The 24,589-nt window shown below is 37.6% G+C and overlaps 1 protein-coding gene across 4 annotated transcripts in view; it reads right to left on the bottom strand.

Annotated features, from left to right (window-relative positions):
- Positions 1 to 24,589, bottom strand: part of brsk2a (BR serine/threonine kinase 2a) — a 272,067-nt gene that overhangs the window by 105,416 nt on the left and 142,062 nt on the right. For all 4 annotated transcript variants that reach the window (XM_047349792.1, XM_047349802.1, XM_047349822.1 and 1 more), the window contains exon 2: positions 13,696 to 13,790. In XM_047349792.1, the coding sequence (XP_047205748.1) occupies positions 13,696 to 13,790 (95 nt within the window). The remainder of the gene's footprint in view (positions 1 to 13,695; positions 13,791 to 24,589) is intronic.

The following is a 24,589-nucleotide window of genomic DNA, read 5'->3' as shown; positions in this document are numbered from 1 at the left end:
TTTTGGGTTTTCATGAGCTGTATGCCAAAATCATCTGTATTAAGACAATAAAAGACCTGACATATTTCAGTTAGTGTGCAATGAATCTAAAATATATGAATGTTAAATTTTCATCATGACATTATGGAAAATAATGAACTTTATCACAATATGCTAATTTTTTGAGAAGGACCAGTATAATCACTGGCCTTAACAGAGATCAGAAACACAATCACTAAAAAGAGGGTGTGATATGAATAACTAAAGTAACAGACTTGCAGACTGTGAATGCACTTAAGATACAGTATATTATTCTACACTGGAACTAAGCAGAACTTTTCTTCAAACTCTGATTTTGAGATGACTGTTGCAATTCAGTAGTTGTTCAATCAGTGAACAAATAAACTAAAGGCCTATGCCTAGGATTTTTGTAACTTTTTTCTATAATTTATCTAAATCCTCAACTATTAAGTAACAAACTGCTGTGCAATGGTAAAGGATATCCATATAAAATATTAAGGAAAATAGGCTGGGATAAAATGGCAATTTGAGGGTACAAAATGTCAAGTCAAAAAACACTGAATCAGTTGAAATTCATTTTTCAATACAGAGAAACTTTGTTCTGCATTTCGTCTCATAGCACTCCACTGCTTTGCTCTGAGAATAAAACGCAGATCAATCAAACAATCATCTTCTAATCATAAGCACTTTTTAATGCAGTGTGAAATTGAACCTAAATCTCAGTCTCTAACTTGGAAGTAGTGCAAAATGCTCTATTACAATTTTGCTCTTTAAATGGCAATTTTGTTTATTTTTTTAATGCGTCATCACTTCCTGGCAATGTCAAATATTGTGAACATTGGTGCATAGCATAGATCCCTATGCAGAAAGAGAAATATTTGGTACCCTTAGAATGACAACAACTTGGAACACGAAGAACACGCTGATGAATGAGCCTACAGAACGTTGGATAAAGGATTAGGGCATATACACACAGGAACTAAAAGTGATCATCCCACAACAGCATCACCATTCTTAAGGCAAGAATTAGATATTATGTACCTTACAATAACAAAGAAAAATATAAACTAAGCATTAAAAAAAACAAGGAAATAAATCTCATCTATCTGACAACACAGCGGCTGTTGCTTTTGAGGAGGAGAAACAAGCAACATCGATTTGGACGTCCGTCTGTCTCCTGTTGCGCTTGATGGGGGATCCCGTTGCATCTTCTGTTCTGCTCACCTCCATTTCATTATTCTGTCTGCACTCATCTTTGTTTTATCTTGATAAGACACATGAAAGGCAAAAAAATCAAACAACACCGTGTGTTTGATGAGCTTTGACACTACATGGAGTAATAGCAAAAATCAGCTGTTTAAAGCAGCACAGAATAAGACTCCCTCCTGGTATGTGTACGATTTCAAGCTACAGGTCAGATCAGAGTGTAATCAGTGTTTTGCGTTTTTGATTAAGAGTAACCAAATTAAAAACACACTAGTTAAGGCTAACATTTTATCCAGAAACTAAAAATATCTGGCACCTTGCGGATAAAATTGATTCCCTATTTCCAATTTAACAGAGCTTCATCAACACTCAGTAAAAGCTGGTGAAATAAGTAATAAACACTGATTTAGGAACAGTGACTAGAGAACGTATTAGCAAGTAGAATGCTGAGTGACCTTCAAATGGCTCATAACATAAAAAGGAGCTTGTTTAAAAACTATACCTGTTTAGTTGATTTTTGATTCCTATTTGGTGTATAATCAATCTAAATTTTAGGGGAAAAAAAAAAGGTAAAATGGTAAATGGCCTGCACTTGAATAGCGCTTCAAGTCCCAAGAGACCCCAAAGTGCTTTAAACTACAGTAATCATCCACCCATTCATGCACACATTCACACACTGACAGTGGTGACATACAATGGAGCCACAGCTGCCCTGGGGCAGACTGACAGAAGTGAGGCTACCATACATAGGCACCAGTGAGCCCTCTGACCACCATCAGCAGGCAAGGCGGGTGAAGTGTCTTGCTCAAGAACACAATGACTGGAACAGACAGAATGGGGATTCAAACTGGCAAACCATCGGTTACAGGATGAACCCCTACCACTGTCGCCACTGAATGCAAAAGAGTGAAGCAATCATCTTAACCACCTAAGTGGGCTTTGTGTACAGTCAAGCTATCGAGATCTAACTGTGAGTTAAGCCCCAACTTCTGCTTGAGAACCATACAAAGCTGATAGATCAACTCGCAGGGGTAGAAAATATGAAAGCCATTTATTTCAAATAGTGTCTGTGCACGCTCCGAGGCACGGTTGTGCACAATACACACATGACAGTGTTAAAGTACATGTGTGTTGGAGGCATCTCTATATACAACCCACTGGGGGCAATACAAAATGGCCAATCTAATCATTAGGAGGGATAGGGAAAAGATCGCAGAGAGAAACACTGCGTCTCAGTCACGGAGGTGTCGAGATAACATGATTAAAACTGATTCATATGTGGTCAAGGCATTCTACTTCTCACTCACTCAACAGTTTTTGTCACCTGGTATACAAACCTTTACAAAAGAATTCATACCCCTTGTTGTTCTCTACAGTTTTTATGACACAATGCTATCGTATTTTTGGGGGGTTTTCTGTGTGAAACCAACACAAGCTCATAATTGTCTTTCCTAATAAAAAAAAATATCTGAATGGTTTGGAATGCATATATTTTAGCTCCCTTTATTTTGATACTCCGAAAAAATCCACTGCGACCTGTTACTTTTAGAAGTCACCTCTTAGTAATTAGCACACTTGTGTATTCTGTAATCTCACTATATATACAGCCGTTCTTAAAGGCCAAACATTAGTGATCAAACAGCACCACAAACTTCCATTGTTCTAATCATCACCTGAATTTTAAAACAGCATGGCATAGACAGTTTTAGTCAAAGAAGCAGACACAAGGCTTATGGCAACTCTGGAGAAGATGCATAGATACATAGCTCAGGTGGGGAAATGCATTAACTGGAAAACTGCTAGTTGAACACTCCTCAAATCTGATTTATGTTGAAAGAAAGTCCAGTTAGCAGTTTGCCATAAGCCATGCAGGGGACAAAGCAAATATGTGGAAGAAGGTGCTCTGGTCGGATGAGGACAAAATGTTTTTTCTACATAAACACTGTGCAACAAGAACAAAAAAACACTTCACGTGATCACCCTCAACTCAACATCCCATTTTGAAACCATGTTGGCATCATTATGTTCTTGGGATGCCTTCTTCATCAAGGACAGAGAAGCAGGTGAGCGTTAGTGGGAAGGCCGATTGAGCTAAATACAAGGCAATCTTGAAATAAATTAATGTTAGAAGGGGCCAAAAAAAGTTTAACATTAGGGTGGTAGTTCTTGCTCCAGCAGGAAAATGACCCTAAAGAGACAGCCAGAGCTTTGTTGGAGTTTAGATCAGTCTATATTCTATGGTAGAATGGAACAGTCAATTCCTCAACCCGAATCCAAGAGTTTGTGGCACAACCTTAACTGGCAAAAAAATGTCAGGTCCCGCATGTGTGCTGTAAATGTACCTCTTTTACAGATGTAGCTGAATTTTCTACAGAGAGGCTAAATACATATATGCGCCATGCTGTTCATATTTTTATTTGTAAAAAAATAACTACTGTGTTATCAGTATGAATACCGTTAACAAGAATAACATTTTTCAAACTTATGTTGTATTAGTATCAGTAAAGTGTAAAAAACTACTCTTATTATCAATGTAATGACACTTTACACCAAGTGGGCAGGAATAAATATTCAGAATGTTGTTCTTATATTCTATTATTCTTTTATAAAGACAAATCAGAATTGTTTAAAAACAGGTCAACGTTTTACAAAGAACAGAGTTCTGAAACGGCTACAAGAGAGACACTACAGCATGCCTCACTTCTTTCGTCAGCTTGTCCAGTTTCCGCCCACACTTTGCAAATGGTTTAAGGACACGCTGCTTAATATGAAATATTCTGAATTATTTTCAGTTTGTTTCTCAGGGATTAACTTATATCTGCAAAAATACTTAAACTAAATGTGATTTTGTACAGTGAAAGAAGTAAAAAAAAAAAGAAAAAAGAGGAAAACATTTTATTAGCGCTGCCAACAAGGGTACGTTTATATTTTTGCTGTATAGTTCAGTAGTTGCTGAAAACAAGAATATTTATCAAGCATGGTCTGGTAGTGTAAAATATATAACCCGATATACAAACTCTGGCTAATACGAAGCAAAACACAACAAAGGAGGCTAGGTTTAAAGATTTTGTACAAAATCAAGGGCAAAGAAAGCCAAAAGACACCTCAGTATAATTAAAAATAATAATTATAAAGTGGAGCATAGATGTTACAAATTGCCTTCACAAAATATTGCAGCTTTAAGTTCATCCATCATCCTAACCCTCCCCCAACATGCACCCTTCCGTTTCTTCATCCTGGACTTCATCCCTCCTCTCGCTCTCTTCCGTTCTCTCTCTGGGCTTGGGGACAGCAGAGTGACTTTGATGTCATACAGCTTTAGGAGGAGAGAAAGTCACTCCGGCTAATTAGTTGTCCTTATCCTGGCTGCAGCAGTCACCACCAGCTTGCTGGCTCAGAGGGAGAAACATAGCAGGCAACAACAGCGACTACCAACTGCTGCATTCCAAAGATACCCCCCTCCCTGCCAGTTGTTAGAGCTGGAAGCTTGTAATGATTTAACTCATCCCTGGACTACGCTGAAGCTTAATAAAGTTTTCCCTTTCTCTAGAAAGGTAGGTTGTGTTGTACATAACATGGTGAAGCAAACTTTCTGCTCCAGGAAATGTTCTCACCCATGTTTTACACCTACAATCAACACAATTAGGCTTTCTTATCATTCAACAGAAATGCACAAATTTCCCTTGTGGAAAAATATTTTTGTCTCATATTTTCAATTAAATCTCAAGTACAATCTCCAACATAACCTAGAGATGCCCTCAAAATTTTCTAGAGACTGGCATTGCATTGTCGACCTGAAATGACTTAACTCATATCCAATATATCAATACCATTAATCTTAACAGATATATTTACACATGACGAATGGTTTGCTTTATGTCCAGAGTTAAAGCTGCTCATTCAGTGGTTTGTCTTTATTTTTATTCCTACCTCTAGGAACTCTTGGAAAACCATTTCAGCTGACCTCAAGAAGCTCATCGAGAGAATGTCAAGAGTGTGCAAAGCAGTAATCAAAGCAAAAGGGACTATTTCGAAGAAACCAAAATATAAAGATGCTTTGACATATTTCACAATTTTTTGTTTGCTACATAATTCTATACAGTTTTGGCCCAATTCTGTGAGCAATTCTTCAAATTGAAAAAGGCAAAAGAACATGCCATTCATGTAAGCTAGATGTATATTGACTTTTTAACGTAAAGGAAACAGCGTGAAGAAAATAGCTACTCACGTAAACTTACCCATATCTACTACAATCAGATATATCATTGAAACTTTTACGACAATCTAGAACAAAGGCTGAAATAAACTGATCTAAATACTGCTACATGACAGCATGCTCTATAATGAATAACACTGACACTGTAATACAGTATTTGTTACACCCCTCGAGTTCATTACAAAGCTCAAGTTGTTTTAATGAGCATTTATTTGGGGACATGGTCTTTAACATTGCATGATTAATAGCACCAGCATTGCCGTCAGAACTGACCGAAAGAAAACAGAAAAAATGGAAATCAACCCTCATATCATGACATTCTTGTAGAACAAAAGAAAAATCCATTCAAAATGAAGAAATAAGGAACAATATTGTCACATATCAAACAGTCGCTTACTTACCTTGTTGCACAGAGACGCGTAACCTTCGACAAGTATAAAACAAATAAAAAAGACAAAATGCATACCTTATTGGCAGCATTAACTCAAGAGGCTAAACTCTAAACGAGAATCGCTTAACTTTCCACAAACTTATGGATGGACATATGGAACTTGACATTTCTTATTTAGCTCTCACAGACAGTAGGTTCAAAAGCCGCAGGACGTGTCTCTCTCATCAAGCAACAACATTCAATCAGCAAACGGAACAACAAAACAATTACTTACTGCAAAATATTTTTTCCAAATGTGCGATTTTTAACCTTTTATTAAATCATTTAACTGTGAAACCAAATCTAGAACCGAAATATGAGAGTTGCCTTTGACGGCAGATATCGTATTTAGCTACGTTTCTTGTTGTTTTCATTTGTAGCTGCATCTCCATCTCTCATAGACATGTGGGTTTTTAGAAATATAACTGGCCGCACAAAATGCGTAATAAATAATTTCGTTGTCCGATGAGCTAACCCCTCCCTCCTACTTCCCCATGTCAAAAGGGATTGCTCAATCCAGCTCTCCATCCAACAGATCCGGACTTCCCTAAACCTGAAAGGTCTTACTAAGCAGGTTTACTGAAAGGTCTGTTTAAGCTGGTGTCGGGAAATGACTCGCCTAGCCTCTGACAGCCTTCATACAAAAGTCTCGCCCTTCTTCAACTGGAGGTCCGGGCGACCGAGTAGTCTATCGCAGTCATCCACACCTTCCATACATCTTTTAACTTGTTAATCAAATATTACTAATTTTATTCAATACATGTGAAAGAATATAAAACCATCATACATCATTTATTTGGATATAATTGTTTATATTTTTGCAAAAGATAAGACAGATAACATGTGGCAGATAATGTGCCTCCACACAGGCCTCTCCAGTCTCTCAGCTCCAGAATATGAGAACAAGCTTGTTTCACTATCCACTGCTTCAACTGTGTATTTATAATAATTATTACATGGATTTCACATAAGGATATAAGGATATTTATTGTAATTCTTATGGATTTAACTGTGAGCAGTTAATGAATGTTGCATGGATTACATGGAAAGATCTCACCTTATTTTGACAGTAATGATGGTGCCACAACTAAAGATGATGCAAACAACACTCTCAGGGAAGTACTTCTTTACAATTACCGTTGGCAAGCCATGAGCAGCACGGTTGTTCGGCAGCTGACTGTAGGCTTTCTACCCGAACAGACAGCCTGACAGAGTTACTTTATAATTGTTGAAGGACAAACAGGCACATCATTTCGGACAATAAGGTCTTGAAAGCAACTAGTACATTTATCAGATATTGATTCTATATTTTTTGTTTTATTAGGTAAAATGCCTATGCCAATGCCTACTCAATTATGAATGCAAAGTTGAATCTTTATTTATTTACTCGGTATCAAATCACACACAACTCTACCTACTTATGTGAGTTGATTAGTTATGTCCGATATGCATGCCTGATTTAGAAAAATATCAAATTGCACCAATTTATTTGTATTATTGAATTTTGTTTATATGCGTACTACCACAGTCATAACCACTACAATTTGCCCGCTCTGTTTGTGTGAATGTCACAATAACAGATCAATAGCAAACACATTCTCTTTAGACAGGAAATGTAAGAAGACATGTGATGTCCCTACACAGGCATCTGTGTTATCTTGTCTCGGCGGGGGTCCCTGGCAGCATGTCCATCTCTCTCTTCGTTTGGCCTTGCCCTCTTTCACCCCATGTCCCCTTGCCACTGTGTCTCACCCTCACAGGCCCACAGCATAGAGTCTTGGCAGATATAGATAGAGAAGCGACTGACTTTAAGAAACAAGGACTGGCCTCTAAAGATATGCACTCAAAACAAACACACATATGCAGGGGTTGGACAATGAAACTGAAACACCTGTCATTTTAGTGTGGGAGCTTTCATGGCTAAATTGGACCAGCCTGGTAGTCAGTCTTCATTGATTGCACATTGCACCAGTAAGAGCAGAGTGTGACGGTTCAATTAGCAAGGTAAGAGCACAGTTTTGCTCAAAATATTGAAATGCACACAACATTATGGGTGACATACCAGAGTTCAAAAGAGGACAAATTGTTGGTGCACGTCTTGCTGGCGCATCTATGACCAAGACAGCAAGTCTTTGTGATGTATCAAGAGCCACGGTATCCAGGGTAATGTCAGCATACCACCAAGAAGGACGAACCACATCCAACAGGATTGACTGTGGACGCAAGAGGAAGCTTTCTGAAAGGGATGTTCGGGTGCTAACCCGGATTGTATCCAAAAAACATAAAACCACGGCTGCCCAAATCACGGCAGAATTAAATATGCACCTCAACTCTCCTGTTTCCACCAGAACTGTCCATCGGGAGCTCCACAGGGTCAATATACACGGCCGGGCTGCTATAGCCAAACCTTTGGTCACTCATGCCAATGCCAAACGTCGGTTTCAATGGTGCAAGGAGCGCAAATCTTGGGCTGTGGACAATGTGAAACATGTATTGTTCTCTGATGAGTCCACCTTTACTGTTTTCCCCACATCCAGGAGAGTTACGGTGTGGAGAAGCCCCAAAGAAGCGTACCACCCAGACTGTTGCATGCCCAGAGTGAAGCATGGGGGTGGATCAGTGATGGTTTGGGCTGCCATATCATGGCATTCCCTTGGCCCAATACTTGTGCTAGATGGGCGCATCACTGCCAAGGACTACCGAACCATTCTTGAGGACCATGTGCATCCAATGGTTCAAACATTGTATCCTGAAGGCGGTGCTGTGTATCAGGATGACAATGCACCAATACACACAGCAAGACTGGTGAAAGATTGGTTTGATGAACATGAAAGTGAAGTTGAACATCTCCCATGGCCTGCACAGTCACCAGATCTAAATATTATTGAGCCACTTTGGGGTGTTTTGGAGGAGCGAGTCAGGAAACGTTTTCCTCCACCAGTATCATGTAGTGACCTGGCCACTATCCTGCAAGAAGAATGGCTTAAAATCCCTCTGACCACTGTGTAGGACTTGTATATGTCATTCCCAAGACGAATTGACGCTGTATGGCCGCAAAAGGAGGCCCTATACCATACTAATAAATTATTGTGGTCTAAAACCAGGTGTTTCAGTTTCATTGTCCATCCCCTGTAGAATAATAGTTGATTCTCAACAGTACTTAGATCAGGCTGCCGTGTTACCCTTGGTGCTGAATGCTTCTGACACACTGTCATATGTGCACATAAAATTTATTCTCTATGCTTCTGTTTCCATCTCATCATTCAAAACATGACAGTCGGCTTTTCCCACAGACAGAGAGACTTATTATTATTCAAGAAGCTACATTGTTACATTTTATGCTTAAAAACAACAGTGGCTTCAGCTTGTTCTTCAAAACAGTCAAGGCTTATTCCCTTGTTGGAAAACTGACAATGTTCCCAGATGAATATGTTATCCAAGAAAGTTCAATGTGCTCTCTGCACTATTAGGTCACAGCCTGTAGGGTAATGGACCAAAGTGTTCAAGATAAGTTACATAAACTTCAGCACAGTGAATGGAGCAGAGAGGTCTCTGCCAAAAAATCTCTAAGACAATTAATGCAACCTGTCTCCCCGTCTCCGCAGACCCTTGACTCTTAAGGCCAGTCAGGACAGACGGAGAGGGATGACACAGGTCATAAAAGATATGCATGTGCACATCCATAGCAATATGTCCCTCCCTGTGTGGTACATGTACTGGAGAAATTTTCTTATTGAGCATTTTTGTCCATGGGTATCTATAGCTGTTCAGGAGTGAGTCTTCAGCAGAGCTGCACACACAGACCTGTCCAGGGGAGTCAGATTTTCTCCCTAATGGCACCACAGGGACCAAAGACATTATCATATTAAAAGGTGACATTTCACAGCTGGATCCTAGCAGGAGTGCGCAGCCTGGTGACTTTGACAGTTTGACAGGCAAACAGGCAGGCAGGACAAAAACAAGCCCTAGACACTGCAGTGCAAAACAATTGGAATAATGGGAAAAGAGGATTGATGGTGGGGACACCTGTCCAGGAGCAGCAGGATCTTTGGAATAGGAGATTTAATTTAGCATCTAATTTGTAAAATCAATGTTAATGTGACCATACAGAACTGTGAAAAATTAGCATTAATGTCATGTGCCCTGTGAAAATAAAGTTTCACGTATGAAATAGTCATTAAGAATTTAAATTTAAAATTAAAAAACAGCTTAGTATTTTGAAAGGAGGTTCTGAGAAAACTTTAAAAGCAGTCAATATCTTACTTGCAGTAGGTAACTATGTGTCCTCAATCAGTATAAATCCAGATTAGTTGGTCTCAAAGGCTGTAGAGGTTCGTCAATGCTGGGCCAAGACCAAAGCAGACTTCTACCAACTTAAAGCAACTAATAAAAAAATTTCATATTGTTTATGCAAACATCGTTTTACTGTCTGTCCCTTGGACAATTGGATGGTTATTTACAAAGAAGCTGAAGATGATGATGTCAAGTGTTTCTGTCATTCTTTTGTTGCTCCCCCAGTTTAGGCCATGTGTAGATTTTCAGTTGTGCGATACTTTTTTAATTTCCAATGATCAATTTAAATGGAGCTTTCGGAGATGTTCAAAGTTTGGAATATTTTTTAATAACCTAACTCGGCTTTTAAACTACTTCAAAACTAAACCCCTGACCTGTCTGCTGCCTTCCCTGGTCATCAGGATGCTGTATGCCCAAAAAATCTCTAAAGAAATAGGATCTAATAAGAGACATATCTGAACAGATTTTGATTAAATAAATTATGACATTAATAACTTTAAAACAAAGAAAGTCCCCCCAACTCTTTTCATTCTGTCTTTAAGCAAGGTAGTCCAGCTGAATACACATCTGTTTGCAACACAAGCAAGAGCTGAGAACCAGCAGTTAGCAGGAGAATGACAATGTCAGAGCTCGGTAATTGGCTGTGAACTGCAGCTTCAGCAAAAGTCTGTGTCCTGTCGGAGACCTGTCAGTATTTGCCGCACCTTACTGCTGTCACACATTGCAGCTGTTCCACCAGCCACTTCTGCTACTCCTAATAATACTTCTGTCAGAGCAAAGGCAACAGAAATGGTATTTTCCTTCATGGAAATACTTGACTGCATGTTGAATGGAGTAAGAGACAGAAAAGGAGTTATTTCTAGAGCAAAGCATGACGTGAGTGTAAAAAAAAAGGCTGTGGGAGACAGCATGAAGTTTATTTATACAGAATGTTTATCAAACAGCAATATTTGAGCACGAAAAGCTTTTCATCTAAACTAATGGTATTACAGCATGAAATGATGCAAAACTGAGGGAATTTTCAATTTCAGATGACCTGTGATGTGAGCAAAACCATTCGCTTCAAGCTTTCCAGCTCATATTCCAACAATTACAGTAAGCACTTCTCTCTGCTTGTGTCCTGTGAAAGAAAATTGTCAAGTTGGAGCATCTTGTAAAAAAGCCCTCTGTCTCCTTGATAACTCTGTTTTTTTTTTTATATAGCCATCCAATCAACACAAAATACAATTTCACATAATGACTATTTTGAGCGGACATTGAATGAAGCTGCTCAGCAGGAGTCCTGGGATGTTAAGAGAAAGAGCAAAAAAAACAACTTTCTTAAAGAGAAACACTTGGGTAAGTGGAGTTTCAAGGTTTTATAGACTGACTATGGTTAATCACAGTTTCTGATACTTGCTAAATTATTGAGATATCTAATGAGGAAGATACAAATTTTACTCTTTAGGCTTAAACTAAAATGTATGTAAAGTTGCTGCTTTAAAGCTCTGGAAAGCCAGCTTTCAGTTAGACCAGATGCAGATTTTCTCCTTACATGCTTTATTTTCAGACAACAAATTCGCTGAAATTAAGGTTGATTAAAAATCTTAATTCTGCTAAAGACGTCTGCTACTTCTAGAAGCAAGCTATCCAAAGATAAAAAAGAAAATTGACTTCAGGGACCCTGGCTGAAGGTTGTAACAGTAATGCATGGAATCAACACTATAGCTATTCTGAATGTGGAATGTTTTACATAAGAAATTGCTTACATAGACCCTGCTTCCACAGAAAGGAAGCAGGGTCTATGTAAGTGGGTTTGTTTTAGCAGAGTTGTGCTGTAGTTGACTGTTTTCTCAGCTTAAAGGCTTAAATTAAACAATCATAGGTTAAAAGTAATCAAGTTTAAGTATTTTATTAGCAGGGGTGCCTCTAGAGAAACTCTTGAGATGTCCTTTATCTTCCATCTTTTTTCTCCAAATGTAATAATGATCATGGTGGTCGAATACTTTAGTTAAAGATTTGTCAGACCAATGGACAGGTCTCCGAAAATGAAGGTCCTTGATGCTGAATGCATTTGACAACTGTAATCTGGCCTTTTATGTTGCTCTTGGAGTAATGGCTTCTTCCTCACTAATTGGCCTTTCAGTCCATGTCGGTGCAGGAAACAATGTGTTTTACCTTTATATTACCTTTTAACAATGTTCTTTTCCAATTTCCTGAGACATTGAATTTGGGTTTTCATCATTTGTGAGCAACAATAATCAAAATAACAAGACAAATGGCTTGAAATAGTTCACTTTAAGTGTAATAGAACTATATATGAGTTTTACTTTCTGAAATGAGTGACAATTAACTTTTTCATGATATTCTAATTCATGGAATGTACCTGTATAAGTCCATAGAGAGACAATGTGTCCCATATCTGAATAGTTTTATTACGTGTTTTTTTAAGCATCTCTTTTACTTACAGTGAATCAAAGAAATTACAATTGAAAACATTGCCCATTATCATGCTATTGAGGAGAAGGCTGGAGACAGCTCACACCACACAATGCGATACAAACAGGTGTCATGCAGCATGTCTGCTACAAAGAAGTACCACAATCATTCTTAGAAACACCATTCCAGTGACCAACTTGCAACCAAAGTTGGCTGTAAACTTTTAGAATCAGATTGACAATCAAACAGAGATTGGCAAGAGAAAAACAAAGTTTACAGAGAAATGAAAACTGAGCTACCAAGGCACCACACAGGTGATGTGCAGTGGAACTTGAATAGCAGTTACATTTCAAGTAGGTCATGTTATTCCTAAAATAAAATGGGATTTTTTTAATGAGAGTGGAAGTGAAGTTGTACTTTGCTCAACCCTTTTCAAACATAATTACACGAGTGACAGTGACATTTGCTACGAACTTTAACTTTACCAAGGCTGCTTTGTTCATGTTGAACATAAAATAATTTAATATTGATTCACAAGTTTATCAACAGCAATAAACAGTGAACTTGTGGAACACTGAGTAAATATAACAGTGACAGAAAGCACAAGTCAGAAAACTACAGTTTCAGTCAGGAATCAATACTGGTTCTCTCATTTAAAAGACCTGTGTTCCTGCTGTACGTCATTTCAAGACATCCCACAATGTTATATCTATTGCTGGGAGAGATCAGACTGTATCAGCTTGGCTTTCCTGAACATTAGTCCTGAAAAATTATCTATCATTATGCAGCAGTGCAAGATTTGTGATGAAAGAAGAATAATGATCTATAAAAGTGACAAGTCAGACCACAGGTAAAATTGTTAAACGTTGATCTGTTATGCGAAATAATTTGTTAAACTTGGAAAGTTTTTTGATAAAACAAAAACTAATAAGAGGCCTGTGAAAAAGATGCTGACTTTATGATCTTAGAGGAAACGGCCAAAACAGCTTTAAGCCGAATGAAAATATTGCTTTAAGTTTCTTCAGTCTTAGTGCAATATATTAAGAGATTATTCCTATCTTTGACAATTATGAATCTTAGGTCCTAGTGGGTTATGATTTAAAAACCAAAAATTTCCAACCTGGAACCTTACCTTCATTAGTACTGACTCGCTGAGCTTCTCGCGGTTGACAATCTTTATGGCAACCTTCTGGCATGTAACACAGTGCACTCCTAGCTTTACCAACCCTGTGAAAAGAGAGAAGACAATCAGGTCACAAATGTGAACTAAATAGGATGTCTGCTCTTTGACATATAGCAAGAGGATAGCAACAATGAACAAGCTAAACCTTGTTCCAAATCTGTGTAGTGTTAGTTAGCAAGAGAGCTTGGATCTACAAGCCAGCAGATTAAACAGCAATGTGGGGAAAATTATTGTTCTGTATTTGCTAAAACTAATAATGTCTATTGACCAGAGGCATGTAAAACGGTTTGTGAACCCATGTTCAAAATGCCCATAATGACTTCTGAAGTGAACACAGTTACTTAAACAAACTGCCCTTCGGAGGTTTATTTGAGTCATAAAGGCAGTGAATAAGTGTTTATTGTCTGCTATTGATTTCTGCAATGTACTAAACCAAAGGAAAACAATTGTAATCTAAAGTGAGAAAAAAACAGCTTTAAAAAGCAATGGCCATGTACGAAGAGTGAATTATTAACTATTACACTAAAATAAGATTGTATAAAGCTGGGAGAGTTAAATTATAACACCATATTTCAAAAAAAGTAGCTGAAAGAACAACATTTTACTGAAAAACAACACATGCAAAGAGATTTGAGTGTTTGGTGTTCTACTGGGTTTCCCTTTACAAATATCCCCTCAAATCTCAAACAAATTGTGTGGTTTGCTACATAACCACAAAAGCACCTTTGCTACTGTTTTACCTAATGTCCCTAGGTACCTTCAGTAAAATGATCAGTCACAAACAGTAAGGAAAACGGGCAGGGACGCTGCAAAGAACAGTTTCACTGGAACAAAGCAGCGTGTGCATTTGAAACAGGAGGAGCCATGAAAACTGCACCAATGGAATTTCTACAGGGACCACACCGTCACATACACATTTAAAAGATTCAGAGATCAGATAAGTTTTTACAAACTGAAACAAATGCACCCATATAAAAACACATGTCAGTACATGATTTCAATATATTATCTTGTGGTGCTCCAGAGGCTTGAAAACAGCGGAATATTATAAAAGGTAAAAATTTGATATATCTTTCAGAGAATTTAAAGGAAAAATAGAATGGATTGGATTGCAGTTTGTGTAAATGTTTTAAAACACCCTTGATTTTTTTTGTACCTAACTTCTAAGGAACCAGACTTACAACTATTATTTTTTCCAAGACACTCAGAACAATAATTTTAATAATTGTCTTAACATTTTTCTTTGAACTGTACAGTCCTTGTGCTTCGCCATGGCAGCATAAAAAACATTTACTAAGCCTAAAACAACTAAGAGTTTGTTGGGGATTACTTTATTGAGATGTAATAGTTTGTTTAAGAAGTTATATTTTTAACTGGCTACTAGTACAAAAACATAAAATGTTAAAAGAAGTAATTTTACTAGAACTTTTACTAGAACAAATTTTTTTTATGTAAAAACATCACTCTCAAAGACAAAGTATTTAAGCAAGATAAAAACATTTTTGAGCATACTCATCCATTTGTGCAAGTATAATTGAAATTTGAGACAAAATTTAATACTAAAGATTTCAAGTACTCGCCATCTCATGCCAGGTTCAACCCGTGCAACTATTGGCTGTCTTAGACAAAATTTCATGTTATGAAGAAATCTAACCAATATCTTTAGTTGTGAGACTGAATAGGTTATCTGTGGTCATTTAGTGTGACTGATACAACAACCACAGATTAGGTGCTCTGAAGACAAAAGAGAACCAATAGCAAATCTCAAGAAGAGTCGGTTTTTAGGGGAGTGGGGGTGGGCGAGGTGAGGGGGGGTGGCATATGAGCCCTGCGAGGCGGGCTGCGCACCACGCTTCAAACCGTGTAGAGGGGAGGGTGATGGCGCGACTGCTTCCCCAGCTGCGGCATGAGCCCAGACCTGCTTCGCACCCGAGCCCGACCAACCCAGCCCTTAGACCCAATCTTTAACCCGAAGTTACAGATCTAAATTGCCGACTTCCCTTAACCCCCTTGATCCAACATCCCAGAGGCCGTTCACCTTGGAGACCTGCTGCGGATATGGATACAGAGGGGCGCAAGATTTACACCTTCTCCCTCAGATTTTCAAGGGCCCGAGAGCTTACCAGATGCAACCGGAACACTTTCCAGGGCATGGTCCCCTTTCTCGGGGCAAACTCATTCCAGGATGCCCTATCCTTCACAAAGAAAGCCCACTTCTCCGGGTTCGTTTGCATTACCGCACTGGATGACTTATGGCTCCTATCTCTGCCACCCGACTCCCTTCCGATTGGCTGGGGGCATTGTAGGCCGTCAGGTAAATCATGCTGTGCAATTGCTGCTGCCACAGATGTTTGACTATTGTCTGATGCTGCCCAGCTATGAGTGGTTCCTTTTTCTTATACCCCTCTTCCTCTTTTCAGAGGCAGACTCTAGAACCTAACCTCCTAAATTTGCTTTGCGTTAATTGTGGGATGGGTATCTCTATCAAATGGGATGCTGATGTAGCACTGTGTACAGCAGTCTGGTTCCTCCATTGTACATTGTGGTAAAAGCTAACATTAAGCAGTATTTTTTAAACCATTAAATACGGAGGACATTCCGCTCCCAATCTGTTCACTAAGATCACAACAGAGGAAATATTTTCCATTGTCATTTAATTAAATATACTAATTGTTTGTGCATCTTATTTACACCTTTAAAAATGTATCAGAGAAAGTTCCACAGTGAGCGATATGGTGTTTGGTGATCACTCTGTTACTAGCTCTCGTTTTCAAGAGGAAGTCTACAGTTTGGAAAGTCATGTTATGGAAAAAAAAAAAAGCGCTGGCCATTGCCGTTATTTAGATGATGTTTTTTTGAAAGTACTGTAAGAATGCTAAAAAAACAAGAGTGGCTGGAGTGTTAAACAGCAGACTGCTTCTTGCTACTCGAGCTCATAGCTTGGCTAATTATCCACCGTATATCAGCTCTTTATAGACTCCCACTGCAACTCTATAAAGAGCAGAACTACAAGAAACAATAATGTTCTGCATAATAAGCAAATTTACTTCTACTAAATATAGCAAAGCTTCTACTAAATACATTCCATAGTTTGCTTTAATGTTTCACTACTGTGCATGTTTGGTAAATCTTTTTTAAACAACCTACTGATTTAGCCGGCATTAGCTTTAAAATTATCTCATTCCTTGTGAGTCGTACAATTCCTGACTTTTCTAAATATCTTAGTTGAAAAACAAAATATGTTTGTACATAGTATATTCAATCTGTTTAAAATGAGAATCAGCTTTCCACACTCACCTGTTTTCCATCTGTATGGGTCTATACTTTTCAGCAACAGGAATGCAATAATTGTTACTATAATGCAGGTAGATTATGTTATACATTTGTTTTAATTATTTGTGTTAATACTGTAAAGCTGTGGGTAAGTTTTTCTTTTGGTCAAAAGAATCTTCTATTAAATATGTACACAGCAAAAAAAAAAAGGCAATTGTGACATTAAAGCACACCTGGCCACCATGAACATCACGGTTCCTTAAAGTGTTTGTGTCTGTCCATCAAAGTGAAAGTGCAAAGGAATATTGATCGTGGCCAATTTAAGTTTTTACGTTCTGGCTCCTTGCAAGAAAAAGTGTTTGTCTGATTTCTTATGCCTATAGAGATGCCTATTCCTGCATACTCTGCAGGAATAGAGACATTTGTTGTTTTACTCAAGGACATTTTATACTTTACTAAAACTCGAGCGCAGAAATCATTGTAAATCCTTATAGGGTCTTCCACAGCAGCATTTGTTGGCGTAGTAACCTCATACCCTTAAATTTGATGACACAGAAGAAAACGTTCTGCCCAGAATATGCATCAAGAACAAGATGCAAGAACATAATGACGCCATTTTGTTCTTGCAGCTCTGGGAGAGAGAACACGTATCTCTTTTCCTGCAGAGTCTGTATAGGTCTTAAGACTATGGAATAAAATAACCAAGTTTCATCTAAGCAGGAACACTACAGTTCTTGTACTTACTGCAGTTGCTGTAAGTTAATTCAGCCACACGAGAAGGCCTTTAGATTCCACAGGGCTGTTTTACCATCAATAAACTCCACAGCAAAAAGTAACTTATTAAAACTTCAGACTGGTTAAATGGTTTGTCTAACACAGTACAAATGGATAAGAATTAGCTAACATAAAATGCCTTATATTGTTTTGCTCTGCATTTATGAAAGTTGTGATTTCTTTCTTTATTACATTTATCCATTTCATTTGTTTACATTGCATGTTAAGTTTTTGCTTCATCGTATATAAGGAGTGGTTATTTCTTCTCATTATATGTGGTTTGGCTTCTGTGGTCAAAAATTACACTTCTACTTTACTTTTATTTGACCATCCCAAGTAGTAACAACAAAACTCCCCTGGGGTTCTTACTCTCTTTTTTACAGTTTTATGGACTAACAAAAGAGTCAATTGACTCTAAGGAGGAAATTGGAATGTGGAGAAGTGTAAAAATGAAGTTTTCTGACGCTTCACGGACGTCACAAGAAAAGATGAGAGAAGAATGGAAGAACTGGAAAGAGGAAAAAAATACAAAAGTTAGAAGGAAAAAAATAACAGCAAGGAAAAACAAATGTTAAAGAGATTAAGAGATTGCACATTATTCAAATGGCAGGCCACAGACAATCAAGCAATAATGGAGAGCATTGTGTGGGAGTAAGGCTTCAGTCTGGGATGTTGAAGAGCTGCGGGGCAGAACGTGGAGTCACACGGAACAGTAAAAGAATAAGAGGGAAAATGACAGAGAAATAGGAAGGAATCAGTTAAAAAAATGAACATTAAAGATGTAGAAAAGAAAAGATTTAGAAAGAAGAACAACAGACAGGGCCATTAGCTTTGAGATGATAATCATATGTTAATGGCTGCTATAGAGAAGCTCATGAGTCATGATAAACACATTAAAAGAGAAAATATGTCTGCAAATGCCTGAAAAGTTAACAAAATTATTTGCCTCACTATCCATCTTTCTACAGAACCAGGCTTTTCTTGAGCAGAGGGCACATTAGGAAGACAAAAATACACACAGGGAACACAGCACATTATGATTTTACAATCATTTTGTGAACTACAAGGAAGTTCAGAGCACAACAACAGAATATCTAAGGTTGCTTTGAGACAGAAAATACATAAACAATATGCCTTAAAAATAAGTGGCTAAAATAAAATACTTTAAGAGCATTCAAAATAACACTTTGTATGAAAAATGTGGCACTTCATAAAAAGAACAGTTGATGGAAATGTTTTTGTTTAAGATGGGGAGGTGTGGTTGAGAACTAACCTAACCGTAATAGTCCAGCTCTGGATGAACAAAATGTATTGTAAGTACTGTGTTTTAATTATTGTAGTGCTCACCTGCCCCAGAGACTACCGCTGAACATTGGCTTGACATTTGGCTAAGCTGGCATATTTACAGAAATGTGCACTGTCTCTGTATATTTTAAATAAATAAATAAACACTGTGCGAGTGGTTGTCCAGAAAGAGGATATATGGAAAGTCCTCAGTAACAGTTTCATCTGGATCTTTTTGGAGTCAACAGGTAAAATGTCTATGAGCATGTATTTGAATGCAAAGCTTTAGCTGATATCAAAAAGGATCAGAACGTTGTGAAAGGCTCAGAGATGATTACAGTTGTCAGTGATCATGATGACTGTGTGGCTGGTACTTTTGACTGTTTAAAGCTGTTGCTTGAAATTTTATTTTCCAATTTTCAGTCTGGACGTTAGAAATGAGAAATAATTGGACACGGAAAATTGATGTTATTTTAACTCGCTGTCAAACCAGAATAGCAATTACAGAAAATGTTACTCCTGAATTTCTTTTGGGGTACTGTTTAAGGGCCATTGTCTTATGTGTTGTGAAGTCTTATGAAATTAACCTTACCATCTTTAAAACAATGGAGAAAACCATTCTGTGGGTCTTTCAAGTCCTGGCTGTAGAAAATATGGTAGCACACAAAACTTTCTGCATCACTACGACCTTGAAGTAGTGTTATTAGTACGGTCATCTAAAAATAATCGTATTCACTAATAAAATTTGTGCAAATCCATAATTTAAACATTTAAAAATATCCAATCTCTACTGTATGCTTTAGAGCGAGTCTGGTCATCGCCCATGCCTAAACTATTTTAATAATTTATAAACATTTTTTTACTTTAACATTTTGCTGACCTGTATCATTTGCACAATGTCAAGCAAAAGTAGTTATATTCCTTGAATTTTAGTTTCATATTTAGTTTATAATTTTAGAACAACATACTTCAAAATATTTTAATTTACTTACAATTAGCGATTGGATTTAGGTTGTAGTTTGAGTGAGCTATTCTAATAGCATCATTAATATGATTTGATCTGAACCATCCCACTGTAGCTCTGGCTGTATGTTTAGGGGTGTTGTGTGTAACAGGTTTTCTTCCAGGATAGCCTTGTTTCCATCTTCCCATCAACAAGCCATTTTTCTGTCTCTGCAGAAGAAAAGTGTTCCCACAGCATGATGCTGCCACCACCCTGTGTCCCTATGGGTTTAAGGGGATGTGCAGCATTAATTACACACAGCATTTTGTATGCAAGTTTAATTTTGGTCACGTTTAACCAGAGTTCTTTCTTCCATATTTCTACTATTTCAGTCATGAGTTAAAAGGAAACCAGGTTTTATTTGCGTTTTTCTGGTATTATGTATATTTTGGCAGTCCTTTTATTCACAGTATTCTTGTTATGCTTTGTGCAATGTATTCTTGTATTTACTTCATGTTATGTTAGCCTCCACTGTTTTCAGAGTTTGACATCCTTTGGTTTGGAGTCATTTTTGTGTCTGCTTATGTCCTGCTTTCTGCTTTGTGACTCTGATTCTCTGGTTTCTGTGCTTTTCTTTCAGTTTCTATTTAGTCATTCCAGCAGGGGTTCTCCATCTAGTAATGAGAACCACCTGTTCTTCATTCTAATAATCAACCTCCCGACCTATTAAGCCTCTCAGTTCATTTTATTCCCAGATAGATGCTTCCATTGTCCATCTTGTTTGGTTCCGGTGTCCTGCCTGCTAATACCTAGGTGTCCTTTTTATCCTTTGATGCTTGGAATTTTGTCTTTTTGGATAAATCATCTTTACCTATGTTTTTTATAACCACCAAACATGACAGCGTAGGTTAAATGGCTTGTGCTAAACAGGGGCGCAACTACCTACTTTCTGAGGTGTGTGCAGACACATTACAGGTGCCTCCAAACCTCAACCTACCCACGAAGGCGGACTTTTTCTTTTTTTCAACAGATTCTCGCACTTATTTACATTTTCAGATGATGGACTGAACAGTGCTTGTTTTATATTCTAACGCATCTTAAAAGTTCTCCAAAATTTTCAACTTTCACTCCTGAATTTCTTTTGCAGCACTGTTTAAGGGCCATTGTCTTATGTGGTGTGAAGTCTTATGAAATTAACCTTACTATCTTTAAAACAGACAAGTAAACCATTGTGTGGGTCTTTCAACCCCTGGCTGCAGAAGATATGGTAGTACACAAAACATTGTGCATCACTACAACCTTGAAGTAGTGTTACCAGTAGGTTCATCTAAAAATAATTGTGTTCACAAGTAAAATTCGTGCAAATCCATATTTTAAACATTTTAAAATATCCAATCTCTACTGTATGCTTTAGAGCTATTCTAGCTGTCTGCCAAGCTTAAACTATTTAAATAAGTTATTAACATTTTTTTACATTTAACATTTTGCTGATCTGTATCATTTGCACAATGCCAAGCAAAAGTGTGTAAATGTGTGTATGAATAGGTGGATGACTGATTGTAGTATAAAGCCCTTTGGAGTCCTCGGACATGATAAAACGCTAAAGTGCAGGCCATTTAATGCTCACTAATAAATATGATGATAAATATGATTCACAGAACAGCTGCATTTAAACTGCACACAGGTGGTCTAACACCTATTATTTGAAGGCTGAAATGAATTTTATCTAGAGTTATTGGATTAAAGGAGGTTGAATACAAAACCACACAACATTTTTCAGATTGTAGTTGTAAACTAAAAATCTTCTCAAATATGTGCCACTTTGTGCTGTTCTATCACACCAAATCCCAATAAAAGACAGATTTGTGGTCAAAGTGCGAAAGAATTAAGCTGTATAAATACTTTTGAAGGCCTTGTATTCTTGATTTGCAGGAAGAGCTTCCAAGTTCTCTCCATACCTGTTACTTTTCTCATTTCTAAGGAAAAAATGAATGAATTGACAGATGTCCATGAAGAAGCTTCATATTTAACTCCACTTTTATTTCAACCACTGAAACACTGGGTGCTGAACACTAAAGAGGTGAACATCCAACAGGTATGGGAATAACCTTTGATTAGGATCATGGAGTTATAAAAACATGAAAAAATTTAGCAAATGGCAAAATTTCAAAAGTTTAATATTTCCAGAACTAACTGTAAGTTAGTAATGAAATAATGGTCGCATATCAGAGAGAAAGCAAGTGTATGGAAAACAGTAGGCTGTCCTGTGAAGTATATAGTGCCACTGTGCATTAATGTCTTTTAGTCTTTGCCCTCCACCAAAAATCAATAACACCTAAAGGCTATCACTGAGTTACCACCAGCCATTGTCCTGGCTCTGTAATATTTTATCTCCCTGTGATTAATGATCCAATGCAAGGAACTGCTAGTGGAAGAGACCGTGAGAACATTGCTCTATGGTTCAGAGCACCAGAGCTGAAAAAGTGGTGCTTCGTTGCTGCAAAGTCATGGATTCAATCATCTCTCTGCAGCCTTTGACATAGTAGGGATCATTGAAAAGGTTTTGAGCTTAGCACATTCAAAGACTAGAGAACTTGAGTTTTTTTTTTTTTTACAATACATTTTCTCTCATCAGTTGCAGAGCCAAATTACCACCAAAACATGGATAAAGTTCAAACATGCTACCAAAGAAGTCAAATTAAAGCACATTATTCTAGTGGATCTCTTCCTCTACAACACAGAGCCATGTGCCATCACTGATTTTGTAATGGGCTTCTCATCCCACTTCACTGCGTCTTCATAAGTTATTTTGATTCATGGAAGTGCTTTACTGCTAAACACGATGTCCTGAAAAATATCCCTAAAGGGTCTTACAGCTTATTCCTGGTGACAGCGTCTAGTTCTAACTTTTTGAACAATGAAACTTCCTTCAATGAACTTTATTGAGCATGATTTATCTCTTTTCTGGCATATATATATATATATATATATATATATTTTAAGGACTCTGATGCACAATATTAAGTCATCAGGGGAATTCTCCATAAAACAGCTAAGCCCCAAAGGCTCTGCTTTAGTGGTTCCGGATATTTTATATAATAGTATTTATGAGAAATTTGCAACATGTGGTGCAAATGCCAGGTTTTTTTTTTTTTTTTTTTACAGTTTTTCCTATCTTTTAACTTGTTGTAAGTACTTCTAACGTGCCTACAATGGTATTTTTTTGTTTCCAATCATCTGCCTTTTCTTTAAGCTGTCAAACCTAAAAAAGCAGGTATGAAGGTCACCTGCCTCAGAAGAAAGATTAAGCCATGACATCATTTTCACTTTCTTAGAAAGAGCAGGTATCAACATTTCTGCAGTCTCTACCTGCTGACCACAAAGCATCCACAAAACACACATGGACCAGCATCATCACGTTTAAAGGACCCTTACTGGATTAATTTCTATCTGGGAGTCAAACCAACATTAGGAGAGGAAACGATAAGAAAGAGATGCTATCAATTGTACACCTCTCCGACTTTTGAACTTCATCTTTCAAAAGGTGCTAAGCCATTGCTGGCAGATGGTAATAGCTTATGCTGGCTTAGCTTTCTCTCCCTGAGGCACCGACTGAGAAGCTCATTGCCCTTAGGCGCAGATCTGTGATCTGCTTTCCATTTCTGCTCTCTAACCCTGAATGCACTACGTCAGGACTATCGCTCTGCCCTGGAATCAGCATTTGACAGGAAATCCAGCATGGTGTTGGGGTTTATTCCTGCTGTTCTCTCCAACCATATGAAAAGCCAATGGAGCAAGATGTGGGAATCCCTTACAGCACAGCAAGAGGAAGGATTTGTTGCCATTGGGAATCACAATTGGGAAATATTTTTCATTTATGTACAGATGTCATCAATAAATAAAAAAAACCAAAACAATATCACTTCAAAGATATTTTATTTCAGTAGTTAAACCACAGCATTTAAACTCCTCTTTTATATGGACTCAGAACACAGAGTGAAACATTGTATTTATTTCTGTTTATTTGGAAAAGTATTTCTTACAGTTAATGAAATCCCAAAATTCAGTTTCCCTGAAAATTGTGTTCCATAAGTCAAAGTTATGAAAAGTTATTTCTATACAACATTCAGATAAAAATCTAAATGATTCACAAAGAAAAAGCATAAAAATAAAAACATGATTAGCAAGACAAAAACTGTAAAAAGAAAACGGAACAGATAATTAAAAATGAAATATTTCAAAAGGTCATAAGGAAGAGCATGTGTAAAAAAGAATGTCTTCAGCTACTATTAAATTAGTCAAAACTCTTAAGATAATGTAAAACCTAAAGCAGACTCTTTCACAGTGGAGGGGCAAAAAAGGAAAGGGTGATCCCCTACCCAATCATCGGAAAGACTACTGACTTGACAGTTGTCCAGCAGTAACTGACACCATCCACAAGAACAGAAAACCACAAAGTCAGTGACAAAGATGATAGCTGTTCATCGGGTATTGTATTGAAGAGTATAGAGCTGAGTGGAAGAAAACAATTGTGGTAGAATAAGTTTCAAGAAACACCGATAACCACTG

This window comes from Girardinichthys multiradiatus, chromosome 2, assembly GCF_021462225.1.
Source record: "Girardinichthys multiradiatus isolate DD_20200921_A chromosome 2, DD_fGirMul_XY1, whole genome shotgun sequence".
NCBI classification, from domain to species: domain Eukaryota; kingdom Metazoa; phylum Chordata; class Actinopteri; order Cyprinodontiformes; family Goodeidae; genus Girardinichthys; species Girardinichthys multiradiatus.
The sequence above is the reverse complement of the archived record's forward strand: the minus strand, read 5'-3'. Positions and strand labels throughout refer to the sequence as shown.